General features: G+C 44.8%; 1 protein-coding gene across 5 annotated transcripts in view; it reads left to right on the top strand.

Moving 5' to 3' along the window:
* Nucleotides 1-26,279, top strand: part of LOC142571908 (chitinase-3-like protein 1) — a 45,413-nt gene extending 19,134 nt beyond the window's left edge. For 3 of the 5 annotated variants that reach the window (XM_075680611.1, XM_075680613.1, XM_075680610.1), the window contains 7 exons: nucleotides 3,506-3,706; nucleotides 5,134-5,390; nucleotides 9,346-9,446; nucleotides 9,599-9,722; nucleotides 22,594-22,779; nucleotides 23,659-23,784; nucleotides 25,338-26,279. In XM_075680611.1, the coding sequence (XP_075536726.1) occupies nucleotides 3,506-3,706; nucleotides 5,134-5,390; nucleotides 9,346-9,446; nucleotides 9,599-9,722; nucleotides 22,594-22,779; nucleotides 23,659-23,784; nucleotides 25,338-25,820 (1,478 nt within the window). In that variant the 3' untranslated portion in view covers nucleotides 25,821-26,279. The remainder of the gene's footprint in view (nucleotides 1-3,505; nucleotides 3,707-5,133; nucleotides 5,391-9,345; nucleotides 9,447-9,598; nucleotides 9,723-22,593; nucleotides 22,780-23,658; nucleotides 23,785-25,337) is intronic. The other 2 variants (XR_012825971.1, XM_075680612.1) reach the window with 2 other exon arrangements.
* Nucleotides 26,280-27,346: the final 1,067 nt, after the last annotated feature.

The raw sequence follows: 27,346 nt of genomic DNA, 5'->3' as shown, positions 1-27,346 counted from the left end.
GAAGTGAAAATATAAGGAGGAGTTCTGACAATCGCGAGTCGTTATTTTTGCCGGTTAATAGAGGCACGTCTGAATTCATCCTGCAGTCTTGATAATTTTCTGCAAATTGTCGAGAATGGCATGCCTCCTAGCTTAATCATTTCGAAAAGTCATAGCGCGTTGCGACGCCAGAAGTCATGCATAAATATCTCACGACAGAGGTCTAGCAAGGGCTCCTCATCGTCGGGAAATCAGTTGAGCACAAAGTTCTTATAAAAAATCCGGTAAATAAGCATAGCATTCCTCACCGATTACACTGCTATCGCTGTTGGTTTATAAAGCTTTACCCACTTTAGGCGCTGTAACCGATGCTGTTTACAGAACTGTAATATAGGTTTTTGTTGTAGAGTTGATGCTTCAACTAGTGCTCCAACAATGCTTCAACAATGCATTGCTAAATTTTGTTGAAAATTCTTGTACAATATTACAGGGCGAAACTTTATTCAAACCGGTTCATCGGCTTCCTAGGAAATAAAAGAATCTGCAAATTTAACGAATACGTTGAATGAAAGTCTATGATCTTGCGCTTCCTCTCAAAGCAGAAGCCTCTTAAGCATAGGTCTCCCACTAACTCCTTTCCGAAATGTGAAACGGCGGTAACGTGACACATCTGGACCCATAACCCAGATGTCGCTATTATAATGACCACAAAGCTGAGTCCACAAATTAATGTATATATGAAAAGGAAACGTGTATACGTGCAGCGTTCCAAGAGAGAGCGTGCCAGCGTTCCAAGAAAGGCTTTCGGAGGCGACCGTTTTTCTTTCTTCTTTTTTTCCCCCCGAGTAATACACGACGGCCATTCAAGCTGTACCGCAGTCTGCAGCTAAAACGCATGAACTTGAATGTCGTACTGATTTCAACTCTCTTATACAAACATCCGCGTACCACGCACCCCTTCTGCCCCCTCCCCCTTTCTTTTTCTTTGTTGCTCAGTGGCTATGGTGTTGGGCTGCTGAGCACGAGGTCGCGGGATCGAATCCCGGCCGCGGCGGCCGCATTTCGATGGGTGCGAAATGCTAAAACACCCGTGTACTTATATTTAGGTGCACGTTAAAGAACCCCAGGTGGTCCAAGTTTCCGGAGTCCTCAACAACGGCGTGCCTCATAATCAAAAGTGGCTTGGCACGTAAAACCCCATAATTAATTTTTTTTTCTTTTATCTCTTTTATTCCTTTGTGAATATTTGGATGAACATGAATTCATCTCCCATTCACTGCGCGCATCAAAACGCCAGCAATTGGGTACAGAATGGATGACAAATAAATACCACATTTTCTCCAAATCGAGACCGACACCTGAAAATCAAGTATGTGGTCAAATAATATTTTTTTTAGTAGAAAGCTGATTGGTATAAACAATAATTCGAGGACGCTTAAGCTTCGCCTTCAAGAGTGGAACGCGATAGTGTTATCGCACCCCGTTCGCACCGCCCACTCATTCGCTCGGCATGCTCTTGAGTCACACAAAGACGAAACGTACGCCTGAGCAAGCGGAACGAACCAAAGAACTCGGTGTCTGAGAGAGAGCAACCACCTACGCGAGCCAAACGTCGTGATCGGCACGGACAGCATGGCCGCGACGCGCCATGAAGGCGGACGCGATCATGGGGCTGACGCCTTGATGGGATCGTCCTCTATCTCGCTTGGGAGCACCACGCAGACGCATGACTCCTCGCCAGCAGCACGGCACACATCGCAGGGGACGCTTTCCCACCAGACGCGCTACGGCGCAGCGATCACGTCAGAGGCGCCCCGCATCGGACGCTGCACCTAGGAATCGCGCTGTGAGCGGAAAGAGGAGCCGCGTCGCCTAAACACGAGGGTTCGAGTGAGGCACGCTGGAAGTTGGAAGGGGGGAGAGCGAGAACACTTACTAAACGCAAGGTATTAGGGCCTCCTCACACCGGTCCCCGCACGGCCCCTATGCGCTCAAACGAGACGAAGGGGAGAAGCGGGCGAGGGGCGCGCCACCTGTCGAGGCAGCGCCGTACATTGCGAGGAAGGTGTCTTCTGTGTTTGCCGCAAGATGGCTCTGCCTGTGCGCCAAGCGCAGAAGAAATGTAGAGCAAACGTACTTCACTACTCGTTTAACTGCGACTTCTGTAATTTACATGCTCATAATTACCGATATGCACCGCAGTATAACTTTCTACGGCACGTTTCTAAGGCAACACCGCATTCACTAGAGGCGTTTTTGTCGCACTTTGAACCATCGATCTCATGGCTGAGTGGTAGCGTCTCCGCCTCACGCTCCGGAGACCCTGGTTCGATTCCCACCCAGCCCATCTTGCAAGTTGTTTTTATTTATGGATTGCCTTCCGCCATTTCTCGCTTACGGCTATATAACGTCGCCGACGAAACCGACTTTTCTGCGACACGAGCTCCTTAACGCTGTCGCGTTAAAATCGAGGACAGCAAACTCATCGTGACCTCCTAACCTGCCTTTCGCTCATGGTTTCTGCTTGTCGAAGTCATTAGCGTCTCGCTAATTAAATATGCATTATAGCGCAGCACGCCAAATGACCACTAATAAGCGACACGTTCTCTCGTCAAAATCCTGTGCATCGAATTCACTTCAGTCACTGTCGCATTACCATAATTCACTTTCCTCGGTTCTGTGCTGCGCGTATCGAAACGCAGCTCTCCCAGGCAAACACTCGACCAGCAGACGACCTCGCCGTTCAGTGTGCCACCTGACTGACGTCGCGACTGTGCGAGTAGTCGCGATCCGCTTGTTGCTGCAACTGTTCCTCAGGTGGGCAGTACCATCCCCAAACCACCCTTAAGCGGATTATTGGCGTCAGCTTCAAGTGGTTGAACTGAGCGCAGGAATGCTGGAACCACATTTCAAATCTAGACTGAGTGCCAACACTTAGAAGTATACATTACGTATAGGTCTGATTGTGTCCAACTGTATAGATGTATATATACTCGCTTGCCAGAAATAGACTCGTTTCTAGTTATGAAGAAATTATTAGTCTCTCCCGTGCACTTGATCTTTATTACGCTTTCACGATGTCCAATCCCCTACTTTACAATAGCAATGAGAGCGGCCGGTGTCTCGTTCAAGAAATACCAAGCTCCACGTCTTCTTTTCTTTTTCTTTTTTTTTTCGTTTTAATATGTACCGTCGGTGACGAACATTTACGACACACGGAATTTTCGGAAGTACTGAATTCCCGCGCAGTTTGGGCACACCGCCTCGATTTCAAATTCTCAGCCCGAGGTTGTTTTTGCGACGAACATTAATTATTGATCCATTATGATAGATCCATTATGATCATTATGATCCATTATCATGATCCATCCATGATAGTGATCCATTAATTATTGTAAGCCCCATCCCTTACCAGATCAGAAAGACGCATGATTCGTGGAACCCGTGTCCCGTAAACTCGTTTTGGGCGATTGTACGTTTTTGTAAAGTGCAGCTCTGACTAAAGGAGCTCGTTACGATTACGCAGATGAGGCAGCCAGCAAGCGACGCGTGTTCTTCTGCTACTGGGGCAGCTGGTCGCACTACCGCAGCGGCGCCGGCAAGTTCTCAGTGGGACAGATCGACCCGTCGCTCTGCACCCACCTGGTGTACGCCTTCGCAAAGCTGGACAATGGGGTCATCGCGGCGTTCGATGCCTACCTGGACCTAAAGGACAACTACGGCCTCGGTGCGAAACATCTTGTTCTGCAACACTTACAAAGTGTGCTTTATACCCTAAGCAATATGGGAATCAAGCAAAACCCTTATGGGCCCTTCTAGGGGACACGTCGGATCTATACATTATAGCTATATTACATGCTTATACTGCGTGTATGGCAGTATACTATAGAACCAGCGGGGTGGTGCATATATAAAGGACAAAGAATTACAATGAACATTCAGTGGCTGGCCGGTTTATTACGCGCTATCTGTGTTCGCTGATTCATTTCTTTAGCCAAACGTGCACCAAACGGCTCAGTGTTTCGTAATGTTGCGCCCACGTGTATCGTCTGTGCGCTGCAACGCCGAATTGCGTTAAGTAAAATCCGGACGGCGTCGCAAACACCGTCACACGTGCCACACGCGAAGGCCATGAGTATATATACGCTCATACGCAGCCCCGTGTTGACTTCCTTCCCGATTATTGCGGCGTATATCTTTGCCCCGAAGGTTAACGTATATACGCGCTTCACGTAATCGTTGGCGCTCGTAATGGCGGCGGTCGACGTTGTCGTTTTGACATGCGTCGGGCTGCGGCTCCAACTTTGGTACAGTGGTAACTTTCACTTCTAGCTTCCTCACCTAAAAACACAGGACTGTTTTTCGCGTGCGTTACCTATAACGTGAGCGTGACGCGAGAATTGCGTGCGAGAATAAAAAAAATATTGGCAGAAGTGAGACCTTGTGTACGCCCGTTAAAATGTTGCTATTTTGAACGCAGTGTCTTTGATAGTATAGCCTGCGCGTATTGTATTCATAGATGTCTTTATTGCAGATAGAAGAGGAAAGAAAAATGAGCGAAGACACTTAAATCATACCGCGAAAAGCTCGGATCACACAAGTGTAGTACATCAGTGCAATGTTACAAGTGTAGTACATCAGTGCAATCAGCGCAGCGGCAATTACCTGCAACGCATGGGTCGATGACCAAGCTTAACCTAACGACGAAGAGCATTGCTGCTGATGCGAATACTTCTCTCTAAACGAAGCACATGGAAGAATAGAGCGAAATACAACGTGTTATTTGCATTCAAGACCATCTGTTATCGTTGTTTTTGCAAGGTACCAATGCGAGTATATTCTTCAACATGACAGCAATACCCAACAAATGTACCGGCGAGTAATATTCTCACCTCTATACATCTGCTGCAGTGACATTCTCGAATGCCGATACAGTGTTCCCTTTCACGCTGGACCGCAACATCCCCTCTCTCTTCTATCTTTTATGAAGCGAAGTTAAACTCGAGATATAGATTGACAGAAGAAAGAATGGCAGACAACGTTCAGCACGAAATGTCTTTATTATACTTCAAGTTCATAACATTCCACCTATACCACCACTTGCTTGTTCGTTGTCGCGCAAAACATCAAGCGCTTACGCTCATTCTGGGACAGGCATGTACGAGAATGTGAACAAGCTGAAGGTCGCGCACCCGCACCTGAAGACGCTGCTGGCCATCGGCGGCTGGAACGAAGGCTCAGAGAAGTACTCTCGCATGGCATCCACTCCGGAGGGGCGCCAGCGCTTCGCGCGGAGCGTGCTGGACTTCCTCGACAAGCACGGTTTCGACGGGCTCGACCTCGACTGGGAGTACCCGGCCGCCAGGGGAGGCCTGTCACAAGACAAGCAGAACTTCGTGTTGCTGCTGCAGGTACCTCATTCACCATTCTCTAAAGACAACAAAATGCAAATGTGGCTCTCGACTTTTGACAGCAGCTTGTATACAGTTTAGCCCTCGTTATAAGGAAATCACCTTATCCGAAGTTTTTCGACCGCAGTGCATGCATTTTTGACCGGATTATTCGAAGTGCAGTGGCGCAGGACTCCGCTTAGTACGAAGTGCAAAGAGGAAAATCCGCGCGGGACCACACAGTTCAGCGTACACACACGGTGTCTCAGCTAATTTGCGCCAAGTCTTAAAAAAAAGGGGGAACGACGTGCGCGCTGTCAGGATGCAACCAACTTCACTGTCACCTCAAGCAACTCAAATTATTTTTGCTATGAGCTTAGGCCATTAATTAACAAAAATAAATTATATACCCAACTAACTTTTAAAGTATTGCATTAAACGTAAATTATCTTCAATGGAGAAGCTATAGAGCCTTTCGAGAAGCGTCCAAACAATTTCTTTCCGTGGTGTTAGCTGGTGTGGTTTCCATGTTTCCGGGCTACAAAGAAAGCGCACGAGATGTTAAAAAGTACTACGTGACTAAGCGCTTGCGCGCAGCGATGCTAATGCCTTCTAACATATGCTACCAAGGAATGGTCGATGCCGCATCAGGTCGAACGCATGACTATGTGAGACCTGGCACATAGCACTAGTGAACGAGAACAGATTACGATCACGATTACATTGACAGCCCGGAGGCATGCATAAGCTATCTTTGTTAGAGTCTGCGTTCGACTAATTGGTGGTGCAGTCCAGTTTTCTTGAATGCACGAGTACATCAAGCGACATCGATAGCTGTTCGTCGTGGACTTCGTTGATATGGTCCGAAGACAATTGTCTTGACTCCCAGATATATCATGCCTGTTGAAGAAATAAATGAAATGAAGCCACACGGGATATACGATAAATAATTTATGTAACAAGCGCTATCAGCGTTATTGCTGTTGGCAGACTGTAAAGTGCGAGGAGGTATTGGCGGCGCATGGTGATGTATAGGAGACGACGGGTGTGCACCACTACCTATCATTTTTGCTTGCTTTCTTTTCATGCCTTCGGTCTCCGTGTAGCATCGATAACTCGTTGGTAGAATTCTTGCGGGCACTGATGTCGCTGCGCGCAAGCGTTTAGTCACGTGCTGCTTTTACAAATCTCGCGCGCTTTCTTTACAGCCGGAAAAAATAACAACCACATCAGCTATCCCCACAGAAATTAATTATAATTTAGATACCACGTTTAATGCAATACATTAAAAGTTGGTTTGTACTTAATTTATTTAATTATTGTTCATTCATAATTGTAGCTCATCGTAAAAATTAATTTGGGTTGATCAAGTGGACAATGAACAATCCTGAGTTGGTTTCGTTATCCTAGTGCACGCGCGGATTTCGAAGGCTAGGCGCAAGTACACTCTAGCGCAAGTTAGCTGAAGCAGCCTCCATAAACGGTGGCACGCTGCGTTTCTGTGAACATGGAGAGACAGAGAGCTCTGCGAAGATCCCTCAAACACATGGCGGTAGCTCGTTGGGCTTACAGGGCCCCTCACCAGCCCCCAAAGCAAATTTTGGTTATACGCTGTAAGTTGTTATATGTCCTCTAGGGAGCGTTATGCCGCACATTTTTTTTTTCTTTTCAAATCGGTTCATTAATAACCGAGAAAGAAATACTTCAGTGCCGCGAACCCATGATTTCCGGAGGCGAGCTCCACTGCTAAGCAAGACCCTCTCTCCATTTACCCTGTCTAGCCTCCGCAAGCTAAATTCCTTCCCTGCGTTCTCCCATACCGGACCTCGAGGATCGCGTGCCGCATACGTCGCGGGCCCCACCTTCATTTCTTTTTTTCTCCTCGCTTTTTTTCGGCGCGGAACACTTGCGGTGACGGCATCGTGTGCGAGCTTTTGTGATTGCAGAGCGCGATTGCAGTGCACGAGGACATCTGACCAGTGGTATAATTCAAGGCTACACGAATACTGAAGCAGACACAAGCGGATCACAGAGCACGATTCCGGGCTGAAGCACGGTAGAAAATGACATAGTTTAGGTGTCTGCGCGCGCGACTACACGACGTAAGGACAAGCAGACGAAACGGAAGTACATCTCTCTTGCTGCGGGGCGAAGTAAAACAAAAACATGCAAACAGTCGGTGTGCGTGTTTTATTATTTCTCTAAGCTTTAATTCGCCTATTCAAGCAACATATTACACAAATAACAGATGTTGCCTACAATAAAATCTGAAGTCACGTGTCAGCACGAGCGACGTCACAGCAAACACGTGTACGTAAGCGCACTAGCACGTGTACGTCATCCTTCAGCTTGGAGAGCGGCGGCCGCGAGGAGAAGGGTAAACATCGTTCGGTTTGAAATTTCATATCTTTCCGTAGTGCGTAGCGATGTAATGCAGACACGATCGTTGTCGCGCATTGTATGCCCTGCGCTTGTCAGTTCAAAATGGCCAGTCCTGGTAAATTGCCCTTTAAGGAAAGGAAATGCGGACAAGACAGACGACGATTATTGTTGTGTGGCAAGATACGACCCAAGGGGTGTAATTTTGTTTAAGAGGAAGCTTTAGCTCGGGCCCAACTCCGACGCGGCCTATTCAAATACATGTAAAACGCAAAAACGTTTTTATGAGATAACCCCTGTACCGATTTTGATGAAATTTGTTGCATTTGAAAGAGAAAGTTAAATTCTAGTGACTGTTGGAAGCCGAATTTTGATTTAGGGCTTGAATTTTCTTAAAACGATATTCAAATATTCGACCGTTAGAAAAAAATAGAAGCACGAAGTTTACAAATTCATAGCTCTGCATCAAGAACCGATATCGCGGTTCTGTAAACGGCATCTATTAGATCATTCAAAGCGGACAAATTCAATATGTCATTTTACATCTTACGTGAATTTGTTACGTTGGTTACAACGGTTTTGCAAAAGTTGTATTTTCCTATGATTAATTTTTTTATATTCATGTGTAACATATCAATTTTGTCCGCTTTAGATGTACTATTAGATGCAATTCACAGAATTGTATTATCATTTTTAGTGGTTGAGTTACAGAGTTTTAAACTTGATAGTTTCGTTTTTTGAAAATGTTCGATTTTTGCCAATTTTTAATAAAAAATTGACGACCTAACTCAAAAATTCGAAACCAACAGTCACTAGATTTTAGGTTTGTCTTTTAAGTGCAACAAACCTAGTCAAATTTGGTGCAGTGGTTGCTGAGAAAAACGAATTCTCCTTTTACATGTATTTAGATAGGAGCACTCGAGCTAAAGCTTCCTCTTAAGAGCGTACGGCGTGCCTCATAATCAAATCGTGGATTTGGCACGTAAGACCCCAGAATCCAATTCATTATTCTTCTAGCTGGGCAGCGTCCACAGGGACCAGTGCACATGGTTAAAATTTCTGCACTGCCAAGCACTGAAGTGCGAAAAAAAAAAAAAGAAAGCGGACGAAGGAAGAAGGCTTACAAGAGGACAGCACGAGCGCTTCTTCCTTTGTCAATTTTTTTCTTTCTTTTTTCTGCACTTCAGCTTTTCGTGCTGCAGAAATTTTACACCATGGACTTAAACGAACTCGCCCACATCTCTATTCTTATTCACTGGACCAGTGCACAGTATGACGCGGTGCGGTGTGGTGTGGTGGGGTGTGCCGTTGTGAACATACACTACACCCACTTTAAGATCGTGGCTAGTATCATCTCCAACCAATCTGTTGCCGGTTGTCACTTCATGCTTACATATACTCTCGATTACGGGAGAGCCAGCAATTTTTTAGTGTAATTTTTACGAGCTTCCGCGCAATCGGAGTGCACGTCCCGCCCTATACTATCGCTCTTTTAGAGCATCTCCGCTTTTAACGGAAATACCGCTTAAAACGAATAAGAGTTCTGTCCCGACGACTTCGATATAATGAGAGTTCACTGTGTATCCTTCTTGCGCAGGAGCTCCGGAAAGTTCTTGGTCCTGGACGACTTTTGACAGCGGCTGTATCTGCAGGGGAGAGCACTGTGGATGGGGCCTACGATGTGCCTGCGATTACAAGGTATGCGTTTGAGTCACCTCGCTGCAAGTTAATATTCACGCGTGCTATTCAAACACGCAAATAACGCACAGCAGTTAATTCGCCTTATATATATACTTTTGTTTTTTCGGATGTCCACGCAGAGATGTTAAAGAAATTGTACTACCTCCCAGGCACCTGGACTACATTTCCGTCATGGCGTATGACTTCTTCGGGGCTTGGAACAGTTACACTGGACACTGTTCACCGCTAGGAGTCCGCGAAAACGCCAGTGAAGATGAGAAAAAGCTCAACGTGGCAAGTATTATTTTGTCGAGATACTAACTGACACAAGTACAATGGCGAGATCGTGCTTTTAACAAATAGCTATAGAAATCGCAAATATTGTTCTTCTTATTTATTTTATTATTATTTTTTAAATTGTGCCCGGCCTTCTAATGGCCTGTCCACTGGGGCGAATTTACAGCACTCGCAAATATTTCCAGAAGTTTCGGCATATAATCAAATCGCCGAAAATTAGCCTGGCTAGAAACGAGTGCCTTACGCTGAGACACTTTCAGGGGGGACCGGCATGATGACAATACAACACTACAGAAGCGGCGCGGAATGACGTTTCGCCATTATAGGATTTTATGTGTCTGTCTCTTTGGAATGGCTTTCAATATTTAACAAGGCTGATTCTTGGACTAGTTGGTACGGTTTACTCACAATATTTGCCCGGAATGATGGGACTCTAGGTAGGGTCCATATACAGAGGCTAATATTGAATCCAGTGACAAAAGACATAAAAAGAAAACTTGCTGGATATACACTGGCGATATCTGAGCGCTCCATGGTGAACAAAAACGCACGTCGAAGCCCTGCGGCAATCTATAACTGGAGATAACGTGAGACTACGCGCGATTATATTGCTTGCGCGTAGAAATATATATATAGAGACACTGGGCATACACAACAAACCACTGCGGAGGACGTTAAACTCTTCAGTTCGCAAGTTTTCCTAATGAATTCGGCAGCTAGCGAATAGAAAGGTATTTTTCGATTCTCAATCACAGCAGAAAGCCGTGCTTACGTCAGTGGCGGACTGTTCCTTTCATGTTGCTTCCTCAGAGTTCGAGGCAATATGGCGGGCTACGCTGTGTGTCCGCAGCACACGCCGGTCCTGAATGAGGCTACTAGAATCTGGTGCATGTAAAATCTGTGTACCATGGGAAGTGGAGTACAATGGAATGAGGAGGATAATAATACCGAAGTTGGAGGACGGGGGTCACTGCTGCGCTTGCGTCGACATGTGGCGGCAACTCTGCGCGTGCGCTTTAAGGGACACTAAAGAGAAACTGATACTCATTTAAAACAATCCTTTATACAATTACGCGGTGTGAGGTTGATTAAGTGCTGGAATATAATGTTGACAAAACTTTCCTATTTCGAATTTCGCGCCGAAACCCCAGCGCCGGTACGTCAGTATGACGTCATGGATTTCGTGTACCTGCTCTCGAATTCGGAACGTTGTGGCACAGGAAAGGTCCTCAAAACATGCTATAGCTTCAGTCCTTGGCTCCTTGAGATATATAATGTAGTCCATCTTCAAGGATAAAAAAACTTCCTATATGAGCTCGAGCAGACGCCGTCAAAATCCATGACGTCACGGCGAATTTATGCAAAAACGTTAAAGCAGCGTCGCCACCAGGGTTTCTGCTTTGCGTATATTCCATAGAGGAAAGAAACATAAGGAGGGAGCATTACGTCGCGCAGCCAGCCTTGGCAAGCGCACGCTACGTGAAGCCACATTGGTGGCCCATGCACGTGACCTCTTGCACCGAGAGCACGGCAGCAAGAATCAATATTTGCTGAGGCGTTTTGTTCCCAGTAGTTATGCTAATAGTCTTTATTCGGTGCACGTTTGTTCAGCTGCCCTGCCGGAGCTCTGCCTGCCGCGCGGGAACACTAAAACCAACCGCGCACTTTGAAGTGCGATCACGTGTTGGGGCCACCAGTCTGGCTTTAATCGCGTTGCGGTATGCTGCCTCCTATCTTTTTCCTTCCTTCGTGGTCTTTTCACCCTTATCAAGCCTCTTTTCACGGCATGATTGGTTTAATTTGTATGTGTGTGTTGTCGCAGCGTAATTTCAGTAATACAGATGCAACTTATTTTTCTCGTTAGTGATGCCGCGCGTTCTCGCCTTAGTTCTTGTACATTGGACCACAAATATCCTCTGGACATCCCGATTAGATCCGAACGTCCAAGTCCCGGTCAGGACGCCCAGTGGATAACACGTGGACAATAATTTCGGGATGTCCTATTTAAGACATCCTTTCGACATCCACACGACTGAACTTCTAGGATCTAAACAAAATCCTAAAACTTTAATCCTATGGATGTCTCAAGGATTTTTCAACGGGATGTCCCATCCCGGCTATATGTGGGACCAACACACACAGTCCAACCCAGGTAGCACAAAAGAGATACGTAACGTTTTCGTAGCGTTTATCCAAGACGATAAAAACGGGTTAAAGAAGACACGAATGAAAGAACTTCGGCGGGAAAACGTCGGATATCTCTGCTAATGTCCGGCTTAATTACTTTCTTGAGACGATCTAGAACAGGTCTGCAAGACGTATTCGAAAAGCTGGTCTAGAAATAGGATTGGGAAAGACACAAGTAATCCTTTTGCCAAAACTATTCGTAACCAATTTCTAAACGTTTTTAGGACGTTATCAAAAAGCTGGTCTAGAAGCGGTCTTGAAAGGTTTACGATCATCTGAAGCTAATTTTCGCGGGTGACGGGCGCGATCAGACATCGTTGTTCAAAACACGCGTTTAGTTTCGCCTCACGCGACTGGCCTATGCCGCGCAGACGTCGTCAGCCGCAACCGTTGGCACGGCCTAGGCCAATCGCGTGAGGTGAAACTGATCGGGCGTTTCGAACAACGATCTCCAATCGCGCCCCAGATGAGTAGAAGCGTCGGTGTTGACTGTAAGAACCATGGCGCAGTGCCAAGCACTGTTCCCCGCATGGCCGGCGCATCGTCTACCAAGTCGCACGAAAATGAGCCTGTTAGGAATAATAAATCCTTAATACCGCCTTTAGTAAGCTACGATGCTTACAACCACAATGGGAACGACCTCCTGCAAAGAACAAATGGCCACGTCTTGGCAGGTGGCCAGACCAAGCCCTTCATGCCAAGAGTGCATGAAATGAGAACATTGTGACAAAGCAAGAACACTTTATTAAAATGTAATGCTTATGCAAGGTTCGAACAAACTGTGTGAGAAATGCAAATAGAAATAAAAGTACATCAACAATGACAAAAGTCGCAGAAAGGATTCGTAATGAACTCGAAAGTGAACATTCACTAGCACATAAACAAAATTCCAAGTACACATACAAAAATGAACAGAAAAACCTGGAGTGTACTAAAGTGTCTAATTTATCATAGTAAAGTGCGCGTGCTATTAGATGGACTAGAGTTACGCAGAAGTGACATCGGAGCGAATGGAAGAAGTAGACTGAAAAATGCAAGAGTATAAATTGGATGGTAACTGCCTCCAAGCAATGTTACCAGTCATCTAGAAGCTTGAAAAGAGCACAAAAAGAAATACCACCGCATACCATCATAAAACAATCCTGTGACAGAAATAAAAAAAATGGGAACAATGCAAAATTGGAAATATTGCCTTTAGGATATATCAAAGAAGGTAATGGCGAGAAAAATAACCATACAACAAAAAAGCAATAAAGTGAAATTAGTACAGAATACTTAAACGGGGGATTCAGTGTAACAAGTGAACACTACTGTAGTACAGCGAACGATGAGACAGTAATGCTGCATCTTGCCACTCCAGAACGTGAGAAATGAATATGCAAGCCTCATATTAGAAACTTACATAAACATGGAAATAAAATGGAATGCACTGGAAGCTGCATTTGTGTAACAAAGGAAGCAATGGTCATAATAAATAGTAAGTGTTTTATCTAAAAAGCCATTTACAAGAGGCAAAGTTGTACCTCTCTGGCAAAAATAAAGTTGCAACGAATAATTTGCAAACCAGCAAATACATTAATTAGCACACTGACATGTCGCACTTTGCGCACATCTCCAGTCTCCTAAAGTAAAAAAAAAGCACTCTGAATGAGAAAAACGTTTAACACATGTAGCCCAGAGCAAATTCTTTGCCAGTTCACTCACACTTTCACATCCAAAAACATTTGCCACAAAGTCCAGGCACAGTTCCACTGATGTTTACCAATTCACCCCCACTTTCACGTCCAAAAATATTTGGCACGCAGTCCAGGCAAAGTTTCATAGATAAACAGCTTGAGAGCACCCTACTGATTATTGTGCAGTCCCGCTGCTGGAAATAGAACTGCCGCACATGCTGGTAGTGGTTTCAATCTAGACACAATTGCTGCCCTGGACAGGTATGTTCAGATATCTGCACTGCATGGTGCTCCATTTTGTCGAAGTAGACACATTGATGCACTACGCTGGTAATTGAAATGTTTGAATGCACAAGTATTGGCTTCACCAGAGAGACTTGCCCACATACCACCACTGGCATATATATGCACTTGCTCTTCACTCAGTAGCATTGAACTTAAAGTGTTCCCTATGTGGGAGCCATGTGTAAAACCGGTGTCACACGACCACTCTCGATCGCGATCAAGCCCGATCCGGATCGAAATTATCGATGCGACTGGCTCACTCTCGTAGCTTGCGCAGAGGAGCCATCACGACCGAGAAATTCGATTTGTAACAGACTGGATAGCGGCTAAAAGAGCCCCGTGTGAAACCGGTATCAAATAATGCAAAGACGTACGCTAGGAAAATATGTTGCACAAGGACAAAGAACTGCGACATGCCCTGTTGTGCGAAGCGCGCGAACAGAACACATGTATATACATATATATATAAACTGCGAGAGCGCTTCGCGAACTCCATGCGCACACATGGCACCCGCACGAACTCGGCAGGCCGCCGTAAAGCGCGAAGGGCGCACAGCGTACATTGCGACACATGTCCCAAACTGCAAACAATCGTACTACCTAAAGCATACAAGTTATTTTATACGGATTTTTGACCAAAATCGACGCATCAAAGACGTTCCAAACAAGATAGCTTAAAAACGAGGGGTGAATACGTTGTGATAACGTTGGAAGCCAGACAGCTTAAAAACGAGGGGTGAATACGTTTTGCAAACGACTCAAAACGCCACCGCCACGCCACGGCGCGTCAGCCTCTTTAGCGGCTTCTACAATATTCAACAACCCATCAACGCGATCCAACCTTGCGCAAGGTGGCGATATCGTCGTCAAATCATGTGACCAAGGTGGCCACGTGATTCGTGATGCCGGGCAGCCGGGCGAGCCGGGGCATAGTCGCGTCGTCATGGCGTCGTCGCGTCACCGCACTCGCATTGCGCTGTGGTGTGTTTGCGGCTGTTCTGAACGTGCTGCCGCTGCCCTTTGCTATGTAAGTGTTGCAGTGTTTTGCTGTCAAGAAAACGATATTCTGTGATCAGTTTGGGTTGTGCGATATGTTTGTGTGGTTTTAATTTGGAAATCAGTAGTGTTTTCAATTGTTATGTGATCAAGGCGGCCACGTTATTCGTGAAGCCGGGCATAGTTACGTTATCGCACTCGCATGGCACTGTGGTCTGTTTGCGACTGTTCTGAATGTGCTGCCGCTGCCCTTTGTCATGTAACTGTTGCAGTGCTTTGCTGTCAAGAAAACGACATTCTGTGATTAGTTTGGGTTGTGCGATCTGTTTGAGCCGGGCATAATAACGTTATCGCACTTGCATTGCGCTGTGGTATGATAACGGCTGTTCTGAATGTGCTGCCGCTGCCCTTTGTCATGTAAGTGTTGCAGGGTTTTGCCGTCAAGAAAACGACGTTCTGTGATTAGTTTGGGTTGTGCGATCTGTTTGTGTAGTTTAATTTGGAAATCAGTAGTGTTTTCAATTGGAGGGCGCGGAGTGGAGGGAACTAATCACCTCTTCAAGTTCATTGTCATGTTATGTGAGGCGCCTTTTCACTGACGCTGTAATTAAGGCGTTAAGGGCAGTATAAGGACGAAAGTTAGAGGGACGAAATCGTGCCTGTGTGTCCCTAGCGTCGGGGTCGGCCGCTATGCGTGATCCTAACAAGAAAGCATTTTGCAGAATGCGAAGAAAGGCGGCAAAATTTCTGTCTGTGCGCACCTTGCCGATCTCCGCAATAGAGCCATCATCGTGGTATTTTAGTCTCCCGTTTAGCAAGAGTGTTGCAGACAAGGGAACTGGTTCAAGCAGGCTTTTTTTTAATGATTCACTACTAGTGCGGTATCCCAAAAGGTGAGGTCAAGTGCTCGCCCTATTTTCTTCCCTCGCGCTACAGCGCACTGACAGAATTTTGCGTGCACCATACCGTGCTTTTATCGTTTGCGCTTCAGGTTCTCGATTGTGTTTTCGCCCCCTTTACCCACGTGATGGGTATTTCATGGTATTACCGGGTACCACATGTGTCCATATATTCTGTCCAATATATGAAACGGCCAAATTCGATTTTATTTGACGCCTCAAATGGTAGTAATGTATTGAGTCCCTTGTAGCTTTGTGCTTGTTATCAATTTTACTATTTGGCGAATGGATACAGCATGTACGCTGCATAACTCGCTTGTGCATACTGCATACGTGAGTCGAGTATGCTCTTGGTATAAAATAACTTGTATGCTTTAGGTAGTACGATTGTTTGCAGTTTGGGACATGTGTCGGAATGTACGTACGCTGTGCGCCCTTCGCGCTTTACGGCGGCCTGCCGAGTTCGTGCGGGTGCCATGTGTGCGCATGGAGTTCGCGAAGCGCTCTCGCAGTTTATATATATATGTATATACATGTGTTCTGTTCGCGCGCTTCGCACAACAGGGCATGTCGCAGTTCTTTGTCCTTGTGCAACATATTTTCCTAGCGTACGTCTTTGCATTATTTGATACCGGTTTCACACGGGGCTCTTTTAGCCGCTATCCAGTCTGTTACAAATCGAATTTCTCGGTCGTGATGGCTCCTCTGCGCAAGCTACGAGAGTGAGCCAGTCGCATCGATAATTTCGATCCGGATCGGGCTTGATCGCGATCGAGAGTGGTCGTGTGACACCGGTTTTACACATGGCTCCCACATAGGGAACACTTTAAGTTCAATGCTACTGAGTGAAGAGCAAGTGCATATATATGCCAGTGGTGGTATGTGGGCAAGTCTCTCTGGTGAAGCCAATACTTGTGCATTCAAACATTTCAATTACCAGCGTAGTGCATCAATGTGTCTACTTCGACAAAATGGAGCACCATGCAGTGCAGATATCTGAACATACCTGTCCAGGGCAGCAATTGTGTCTAGATTGAAACCACTACCAGCATGTGCGGCAGTTCTATTTCCAGCAGCGGGACTGCACAATAATCAGTAGGGTGCTCTCAAGCTGTTTATCTATGAAACTTTGCCTGGACTGTGTGCCAAATATTTTTGGACGTGAAAGTGGGGGTGAATTGGTAAACATCAGTGGAACTGTGCCTGGACTTTGTGGCAAATGTTTTTGGATGTGAAAGTGTGAGTGAACTGGCAAAGAATTTGCTCTGGGCTACATGTGTTAAACGTTTTTCTCATTCAGAGTGCTTTTTTTTTACTTTAGGAGCTTTAGGAGACTGGAGATGTGCGCAAAGTGCGACATGTCAGTGTGCTAATTAATGTATTTGCTGGTTTGCAAATTATTCGTTGCAACTTTATTTTTGCCAGAGAGGTACAACTTTGCCTCTTGTAAATGGCTTTTTAGATAAAACACTTACTATTTATTATGACCATTGCTTCCTTTGTTACACAAATGCAGCTTCCAGTGCATTCCATTTTATTTCCATGTTTATGTAAGTTTCTAATATGAGGCTTGCATATTCATTTCTCACGTTCTGGAGTGGCAAGATGCAGCATTACTGTCTCATCGTTCGCTGTACTACAGTAGTGTTCACTTGTTACACTGAATCCCCCGTTTAAGTATTCTGTACTAATTTCACTTTATTGCTTTTTTGTTGTATGGTTATTTTTCTCGCCATTACCTTCTTTGATATATCCTAAAGGCAATATTTCCAATTTTGCATTGTTCCCATTTTTTTTATTTCTGTCACAGGATTGTTTTATGATGGTATGCGGTGGTATTTCTTTTTGTGCTCTTTTCAAGCTTCTAGATGACTGGTAACATTGCTTGGAGGCAGTTACCATCCAATTTATACTCTTGCATTTTTCAGTCTACTTCTTCCATTCGCTCCGATGTCACTTCTGCGTAACTCTAGTCCATCTAATAGCACGCGCACTTTACTATGATAAATTAGACACTTTAGTACACTCCAGGTTTTTCTGTTCATTTTTGTATGTGTACTTGGAATTTTGTTTATGTGCTAGTGAATGTTCACTTTCGAGTTCATTACGAATCCTTTCTGCGACTTTTGTCATTGTTGATGTACTTTTATTTCTATTTGCATTTCTCACACAGTTTGTTCGAACCTTGCATAAGCATTACATTTTAATAAAGTGTTCTTGCTTTGTCACAATGTTCTCATTTCATGCACTCTTGGCATGAAGGGCTTGGTCTGGCCACCTGCCAAGACGTGGCCATTTGTTCTTTGCAGGAGGTCGTTCCCATTGTGGTTGTAAGCATCGTAGCTTACTAAAGGCGGTATTAAGGATTTATTATTCCTAACAGGCTCATTTTCGTGCGACTTGGTAGACGATGCGCCGGCCATGCGGGGAACAGTGCTTGGCACTGCGCCATGGTTCTTACAGTCAACACCGACGCTTCTACTCATCTGGGGCGCGATTGGAGATCGTTGTTCGAAACGCCCGATCAGTTTCACCTCACGCGATTGGCCTAGGCCGTGCCAACGGTTGCGGCTGACGACGTCTGCGCGGCATAGGCCAGTCGCGTGAGGCGAAACTAAACGCGTGTTTTGAACAACGATGTCTGATCGCGCCCGTCACCCGCGAAAATTAGCTTCAGATGATCGTAAACCTTTCAAGACCGCTTCTAGACCAGCTTTTTGATAACGTCCTAAAAACGTTTAGAAATTGGTTACGAATAGTTTTGGCAAAAGGATTACTTGTGTCTTTCCCAATCCTATTTCTAGACCAGCTTTTCGAATACGTCTTGCAGACCTGTTCTAGATCGTCTCAAGAAAGTAATTAAGCCGGACATTAGCAGAGATATCCGACGTTTTCCCGCCGAAGTTCTTTCATTCGTGTCTTCTTTAACCCGTTTTTATCGTCTTGGATAAACGCTACGAAAACGTTACGTATCTCTTTTGTGCTACCTGGGTAGTTAGGAGGATTCTAAATGACGGCCTTTCACCTGTACCTCCTTATGCAGCACCAATGCTTGGAACATAGGGACCTGCAGAATCGTCTAGATTTCTTGAACTGAGTTCTCACAAAAGCCAATGAGCCACCGGACTTTTGTGCAACATCATGTGCACAGATGAAGCCAATTTTCAGAGAAACGCCCGGGTAAATTTGCATAATGGACACTACTGGAGTGACTGCAATGCACACTGGGTAAAGCGCGATCAACACCAGTACCAGTGGTTGTTCGGCGCCGTCGCTGCCATTGCTTCTGCAAGTGGTATATAGCAATGGCACCGACTCTGTCCTTGTGGTCCTCGCGATTGGCTTCGAATCGGAGAGCACGACGTGTTACATATTCCTGGTTCCTGAAAGTCAGGTTCGTCTCAATAAGGAAATGTTACGCGGTGAAACATACACGAAAGTCTTTCAGTTCTTTTCTTCGGATGTGCCTGTGGCAATTTGAGCCCTTAATGGCACCAAAAGACATGCATTCATTTTTTTTCGAACTGCCCGATTTTACAGACATTTTCGTGGCCCCCAGGGCGTCCAAAAATTGGGTGCTGACTGTACAACTGAGGAAGAGGATGCTTCAAATGGTCCGTGGGGCGAACAGGCAGTGGAAGGAGGACGAGAACAGAAAAAAACCTACGCATTGAGGGATGAACGAGAAAGGAAGCGTGCCGCCGCTTCTTTCAAGGAGCTTGAGCTCAACAAACTAAGTGTTGGCTGACGCCAAGATGCAGGTGTCCCTCATCCAAACCAAAATAAGCTCTTCAAAACAGTGAAACGCAACACTGAGGCATTGTGCGCGGGCTTAGAGTATGTCAGGACAGTTGAGGTTGACACAACAGCTGTTGAGAGACCATCTCACTTGTGACAAGTGCGGGCCTCATACCAATGAGCTTGCTATCAATTGATAAAGAATATCTCATATTCGAAAAAATTTCTCTGTATGCATCTCCTTTTTATTCATATTTGAGAATGTTCGACTCAATTTGCAATAAGTTTTACCATTCTTTTTTCAAAGATATTTTATTTGCTGTGCATTTTACCAATAACTCTTTCCTTCTGATTTCTTTTTGAATAGAATGAATGCTACTCCTTACTATTCAAACTCGATTAAGTTTATTTTTTATTTTTAGCATGCTTACTAGAGAGTGACAGCATCGGGCGACATGGTGTCAGCCTGTCTTGATGTAAAACAAAGTTCTGTATTTCTCAGGGAACTTTACAGAGGCACTCGGGGAAAACCTGGAAAACTCATGGAATTTGGAAATGTCAACTTGGTAGACACCCTGCTAACAGTCTATTCTCGTGTCTGCGGCCACTGGAACCGATCCTGCAGGATGACTAGTAAATTGTGTAGCGTACCCGTGATCTCTTCTGTTCCGCACCTATAACCATAGATGAAAGGCTGCACCTAGCGTGTGGCAACTTACTTGTGGGCTGATGTACCTGTGAACTCAGGGTTAATTTTTGCCTCTGCGACTGTTCAAGCAGGTCCACATAAATACCCCACTAAATTTCTTAGTACATGTGAACTGCAATGCAGTTGCCTGTGATTGCTGAGCTAGCCTGCAGTGAGTCTTAGTAATATGTTTAGTCGCCAAGATAGCTGTGATCTTTTCAGAAGTATTTGTATCTGCTGCCATAGAAGACCAGCCATGCTCTGCCTCTGTAACTTCCATTGAGGCTGTCCGATACCTGTGAAATTTTCGGATGAACTTGTGTTTGAGTGACCACTGAAGCAAACCAACACAAATCCTCTGTTAGCTTGTATAACTTGTATAATACATTTTTCTGTCTATGACTGCTGAAGCGAGTATGCTGCAAGCCTTTAGTTAATTGTGTAGTCACCAAGGTACCTGTGACGGCTTTGGTAATATTTGGCTGCGACCACGGAAAGGTCGCATTCAGCTGCTGTTTACTTGCTTAGAGGCCTTCAAGCCTGTGAACACTTATGGTGAATTTGTGTTTGTGACCACTCAAGCGCAGCAAACATCGTGTAACTTCTGGTACCTGTGAAATCAGTTTGGTTTTGTGCCGAAGCAAGTGTCTTGTAACTGCTTTTGTACCTGTGAACTCTCTAGTAATGTTCGTGTTTGCAACTGCTTAAGCAATCCTTTAGTAATATTATTAATGCCCAGTGTATGTATCAAATCTTTAGTAGCACCTTTACTGTGCGACCACTGAAGTAGGCCCACAGGAAGTTTGGAGTAGCTTCCTTCAGGGCTAAGACACTTGTGAACTTTTCAGCAAATATTTCATTTATGCGCCTGCGACTGTTGAAGTGAGTCAGCCCGCAGTAGCCCTCCTACTAACTTCCTTTGTACCCCCCACCCTTGCAGAGGGCTTTTAAATTTTTGTTACTGGCCGAGGCGCATCTGCAAAATATTAGCTCAACTGAAATGGTCTCGTCACTACACGAAAGTGTCAATGTTTCCTCTGGTGACCTTTACCAGAACTTGTTATGGATGCATATTGCATTTGCTCTATATATGGATGACCATACAGCAGCTGTTTCGGTCTACATGACCACTGAACTAGTCTCAAGTAATTTCGTTAATGCCTAATGTAGTTCTGACATTTTTAGCATAAATCGTTTAGTGTAACTACTGAATATGGCCTAGGGAAATGCTCTGGCAACTTAAAGTGGCTAACATATCTGAACTGTTCAGCAAATTTTGCATTGATGTGCTTGCGACCACAGAAGTGAGCCCACAGCAAGCCTTGTGATATCTTCCATAGTGGCCCCACTGTGAATTCTTAAATTTTCTTGCTACCTAAAGTTCATTTGTCAACAGTTTAATTCATGCGAACTTTTACTAACCATGGTGCGCCATAACTCCTAATAGCCGAGCTTGTATGATGAAATTATTGAGTTTTATTCGTTTGCATTGATGCGCTTTACTGACACTGCTGAGTGCATTTGAGAGTTGAACTCGTGATATTCCTGCAACTGTTTTACTGAAATAAATGCAGTATTTTTAATGAGATTGTCAAATGATTCAGCAGTCTGCAGAACTTAGTAGTTCTGTAGCTTCGTTCCTGTTAGCACAAAAAAGTATAGCTTGCATGTCTATGTTTTAAATTAATGCATTTTTATCAAGTTGTATGTAATGTATTAGCTTACTGTAGCAGGTAATTATGTGCACAATGCTTAGCAGCACTGCAGCCTTCTTTAAGTGCTTTGAGATGCACTGGGCTGTATTCCTGGCCTGTCTCCTGGTACTTCAGCTTGCATGACAAAAAATGTTTGGTCACCTTACTGGACCACTGGGATGGATCTTCAAGAGCCATGCAATTCTTTTTCATCATTGCCCCACAAGCCAACACAAAACCAGACCAAACTTACTTAGTTAACGGTACGTAAAATGCAGCAGGCCTGCTGCCCTGCTAGGGCACATTATGAGGAACGTCCCTATTGTGTTAATTTATAATCAATAAGGACATCCTGTGGATATCCTAAATTCACAACCAAACGTCCCACGAACATCCTTTGGACGATTGGTAACACAATGTCCCAGAAGCGTCCTGCATCCTGACAAAAATGCCCTTGAGACGTACTCAGAATTACGCAATAAAAATCCATATTTAGACATCTCTTGGACGTCCAAATATCCAATTATGACATTCGTGGGACATTTCTATGAACGGCAATTTGCGTGCATGGGACGATTCCATGGACATCCAATGATTCACAGGCTTCTTAGATATGTCCTAGAAATGTTCAAATGTCACGTTTTGGATCTCTGCTGGATATCTGTAGCATGTTGATGGTCCAATGGGTGACTGCTTCCTCCACAGGTGCAAGCTGTCAAGATGTGGCTCGACAAGGGTGCAGACCCGAACAAGCTCGTGCTAGGCATGCCCCTTTATGGCCGCACCTTCACGCTGGCCAACCCAAAGAACAACGGCTTCCTGGCTCCCACAGTGGGTCCCGGACCCGCTGGGCCCGCAACTGGAGAAGCGGGTTACCTTGGCTACAATGAGGTTAGTATAGGCGGGTGCTTGCCACCAGTCACTCAGACTCTGCTGCTATAAAATTTCCTATTTCTGTTTCGGTCGGTGGGTGGTACAATGAGCTCTTCAAGGGCCATTAAAACGAAACATTAAATCATGCTTGACTGGTTTAGTGTCTTAATGATACATTTGTGCGCTTGTATGAGCATGTGCTGTGCAGATGTACCCAATATATAAATTAATTATATCGTGCACAGTACACTTTCGTGTTATCTTCGACAATACGAGTTCATAAAAATAATCAGCTGCGGTACTACACCCGCAAGATTAGGGCCTCCTTTCACGAACGCGTTCCTTCTGCCCGGTGATGAAAGCAGAGTTGCGAATTTGTTTTCCATGTGCTGCTATGATGGAAGAGCGATCACTTGCTCCGATAGCACTCGTCCACTACAGCAAAGCTTACATTACATTCAGTTCCAGCTTATTTCAAAATATTAACCAAATAAATGAGCGCCTTCAGCGCCAACAGATGCGTTCAGCGTGCAAGTTCCAAAATGCAGCTTCACCATATTGATCCCTCTTAGCACAGGAAATACATTTGCCTTACATCGGACGATGTTAGCCCAACACAGCCTGGTTACAGTAATACTTAAAGCTTGACAGGAGACGGCGGAACAATGATGTACCTGTCCTAACAGCGAAGCACCGAGGCTAGTACATGGCCAAAACGCTTCGCCACACACTCTAGACGATGCATTAGAAGTTTTCACGACCAACAAGAATACCAAAGGACTCTAACGGCTGATGTGAAGTGCAAGTTGTAAACCTCGTGCGTGCCAATCCACTTCATTTTCGCACTGTGAAGTATTTATGGGCCACAGAATTTTTAACCTGCTCACGATTTTTCAGATTTGCATGCAGCTTCTGGCGTCCAAGGACTGGAAAATAATGCGAGACGCTGGTGTGGTCGCCCCAGTAGCTGTGAATGGAAACCTGTGGATCGGCTTTGACGATGCACAAAGCCTCACAGCAAAAGTAAGAAAAGTGATAACTGTCTGGCTCACGGGTACACAGTGCCAACTGCGAAAACATGTTCTCTGGTCATATCATACGAACTGTGAGCAAAGACATTTGCAGCTGGTGGCTATATAGAGTACAGTTCTGCTGGTTCTAATTGATTTCTTTCTCTCAGTCTCCCCTTGTCGATCACTTAAAAAAAGAAAATAAGCCTTTACGGAAGAGGTGGTTATTTGTCAGCCCCCAACTCGAGCAGAATTCCGCAGATGCGTGGGAGCTCATCTGAAGTTGACGTGAAACTTTTTTTTTTTGCAAGCCAGAATGTGCGTGGGCTGGAATTGTCATAACAATAACAATAAATAAATAAATAAATAAATAAATAAATAAATAGCCATTCCGGACATGCTCCCCACCCCACCCCCCAGCCCAAGGACAAAGCTGCAAAATATTCGCCTCTTTGGAGCTCATCTCGTCTACCGACGATAACCATCAATCGTGTGTACATTTCCATTATTTAAACGTTCGCTATTTTCATAGATGTCAGGAATGCTGTGTCACACCAACACACGCAGGCCATTTGTGACCTGAAAATTATACCAGAGTCGCAGAGCTTAAAAAAAGAAAATGCACGAAAAATTACTATTGTTAGGGGATAAGCCCGAAAGGGTCGTTTTTTTTTTTCTTACAGTGAGCGATATCTCCCAACGGGCGGCAGGTGTCTTCATAGCAACGAAGGCATAGTAGCTACGTGCTAAGAAAAAGGTGATGACCTTGGTGAGCTTTGAGGCAGGTGTCAAATGGATGCGGGGATGGTGGGTCAAAATATGGCATATCTTCGTAGAACCTGGCCGACTCGTCGCCAATCAAACCTAGGTCCATAATGTCGTCTAGACGAACCTGCTGACCCATCACTGTAAAGAATGTGTGTAGCATTGCTCTTGCGGGAAGTCACTACACTGCACAAAGACGCAGGCAATTCAACATGCTCTAATCAATCGGAATTTCTTCCCTAAGCCATATCTTGGCATAGGGCGAATGCCAAGGTATATTCAGTAACATGAACAATCAAATACTATAAGCATCCCCGAAGGTACACACATCATATGCATGCCCATGTATGTTTTCCTTATGAAGTTAACCACCAAGAAGGCCTTGTATTAAATTAAAAATCGGAGCTCCACTTGTAAACTGGCATGACATAGCTTCAAGTGTCTAACAATCCCATTCTGTTTTAAAGTATCAATGACACCAGATTTGTTTTATGCATTTTCTACACAATAGCCAGTGCAAATCTATTGCTTTCTCACACAACAGGTGAAGTTTGCTCACTCCATGGGTCTTGCAAATTCCACAGCCTTCTCTATTGAAATAGATGGCTTCACACAAGTGTATGAAGCCACTCTTTAAAAAGCAGTCACAGATGCTTTCGCAAATCGCTAGCAGTTGATGCAGCACCTTGATTACACAGACAGGACTCGAACTTGGCCTCTATACATTAGAAATGACAAGAGAGATTGTAATCAATTAACAACAGCAGTTAATTCCAGATCTGTTGCTCTCCTGCACAACAGGTCCTATTTGCACGCTCCCTGGGTCTTGCTGGCGCCATGGTCTGGTCCATTGAAACGGATGACTTCTCAGGAACATGTGGAGGTGTGAAAAATCCCCTGCAGAGAGCTATAAAAGATGCACTTGAAGCTAATGCCACCATACCACTCCCAACCATGGCAACGAATTTGCCATCAACAACACCAGCGGAGCCGAAACCAGAAACAACGTCGACTACAGGGATTAACTCACCATCAACGCTGCCAGCGACATTGAAACCAGAAAATGAGACTAGTGTCAGTCTACTTACGACGACAGGTTTTCCTACGATGACAACATCTGCACCAGAGCTAAAGTGTTCTAATGACGGTTTCTATGCATATCCGAATGACCCACACAGATTCTACAGGTGCGTGTCGCAACCTGATGGCACCTACATCATATATGTCTTTGACTGTCCAGCGAACACAGTCTTCAATCCCTCTGTCAGCGTATGCACATTCTAGGCATGAAATATTTGTGCTCTGAATGAACCAGACTGTGGTACATGCTGTCTGTAGCAGGCAACTTCAACTAAAAGTCACATGCTAAAAAACGATGTGCCCCTCTACACCACCTTCATTCCCTCAATATGAGTCACTGTCACAGTTTGAGACATGACACAATCTCCAAGTGGCTTAATCAAGCTTATCAGAAAATCCTTAAGGCATCTTAATCAAGTTTATCAGAAAATCCTTAAGGCATTTGTGTTTCTCTGGTCAGAGATGCACAGAATTGGCCATCTAGTGAATTTTTTCATCTATAAGTGAGTAAGCTCGCATCAACATGTAAACTAGGTAAAGCCACGTGTAATGTGAATGTAGAAAAAGCCAAGTCACCTACACAGCCGTCTATTGATATACAAGTTGGCCTGAGAACCGAAATAATGTTTGTGAATATTGCAAATAAAAGAGACATTGGCTGCATGTGTTGGATTATTGCCAAGACTGATATGTAACATACTTATGCAGAGCTACAATCAGCGCATGTGTAAATTACAGCTTGGATGAACAGCAGAATGGCAAGGCTGTGAGATATGTTCCACATAGCAAGAGAGGTGAAAATGTCTGGCGTTCATAAGGCTGAAAATTTACCATGGTAATTCCACAACCTATGTATGACAATGTTTATCTTCACATCCTAACCTGTCATCAATAATCAGAAATTGCAGTTAAAGGGGCCCTGAACCACCCCTCGAGCTTGGTGAGGTAACATAGTCTATGGGTAACATACGCTGCTGCGAACATCTCGGCCAAGTTTTGCTATCACACGTGGTTCATGGAGCTCACAAGCGGACCACAAAGTCACCTTTCTCTCAAACGGTCTCTTTTCACTTTCACTTTTCACTTCACTTTTCACTTTCACTTTTCACTCAAACGGCCCTGTTCTCACTTTCTTCTAGGCGCACTACTTTATCTTCAGATGCACTATTTCGTCATTCCCTTAGACAGCTGCTATTGGCCGATAGCGGTAGATACCATGGCCACTGCGGGGTGCCACCACGAGTCCACTGGCTAAGCGCAATGCGGCTCGCTGAGGACAACCGCATTTGCCTTGTGTTTAGTGCGTCATAGGCACCAAAGGTGGAAGTCGTGGTGTCTACGTTAACATCTAAAATGAAATATGAACTGTGTGCCACGGTGACATTTAGAATGTGGAATGTTGTGGGCATGGCCGACTGTGCCATAGTCTTCGCAGTGCAAGGCACTAAAGAAGGAACGGGAGCACAGCGGAGGCCCTGTTTGATTGACAATTACTCCGCTTCTGCTGAATGCATTAAAGTACTTTTTGTGGCAAAGTATTTCTGAAATAGCCTATTTTCACTTCAAATGCCTTTATCCACTTCAATAAAAAGTGGTTCAGGGCCCTTTTAATGACATGGGACTAACCAGGACACTGAGAACAAATGAAATTTAGTTCATAAAAGCTGCATACTGATATATAGTTGAACCTCAACACAATTAACATGCATATAACGAATTATTATATATAA

Source organism: Dermacentor variabilis, chromosome 2, assembly GCF_050947875.1.
Source record: "Dermacentor variabilis isolate Ectoservices chromosome 2, ASM5094787v1, whole genome shotgun sequence".
In the NCBI taxonomy this organism is placed as follows: Eukaryota; Metazoa; Arthropoda; class Arachnida; order Ixodida; family Ixodidae; genus Dermacentor; species Dermacentor variabilis.
Note: the sequence above shows the minus strand (reverse complement) of the source record. Positions and strands in the feature narration are given on the sequence as shown.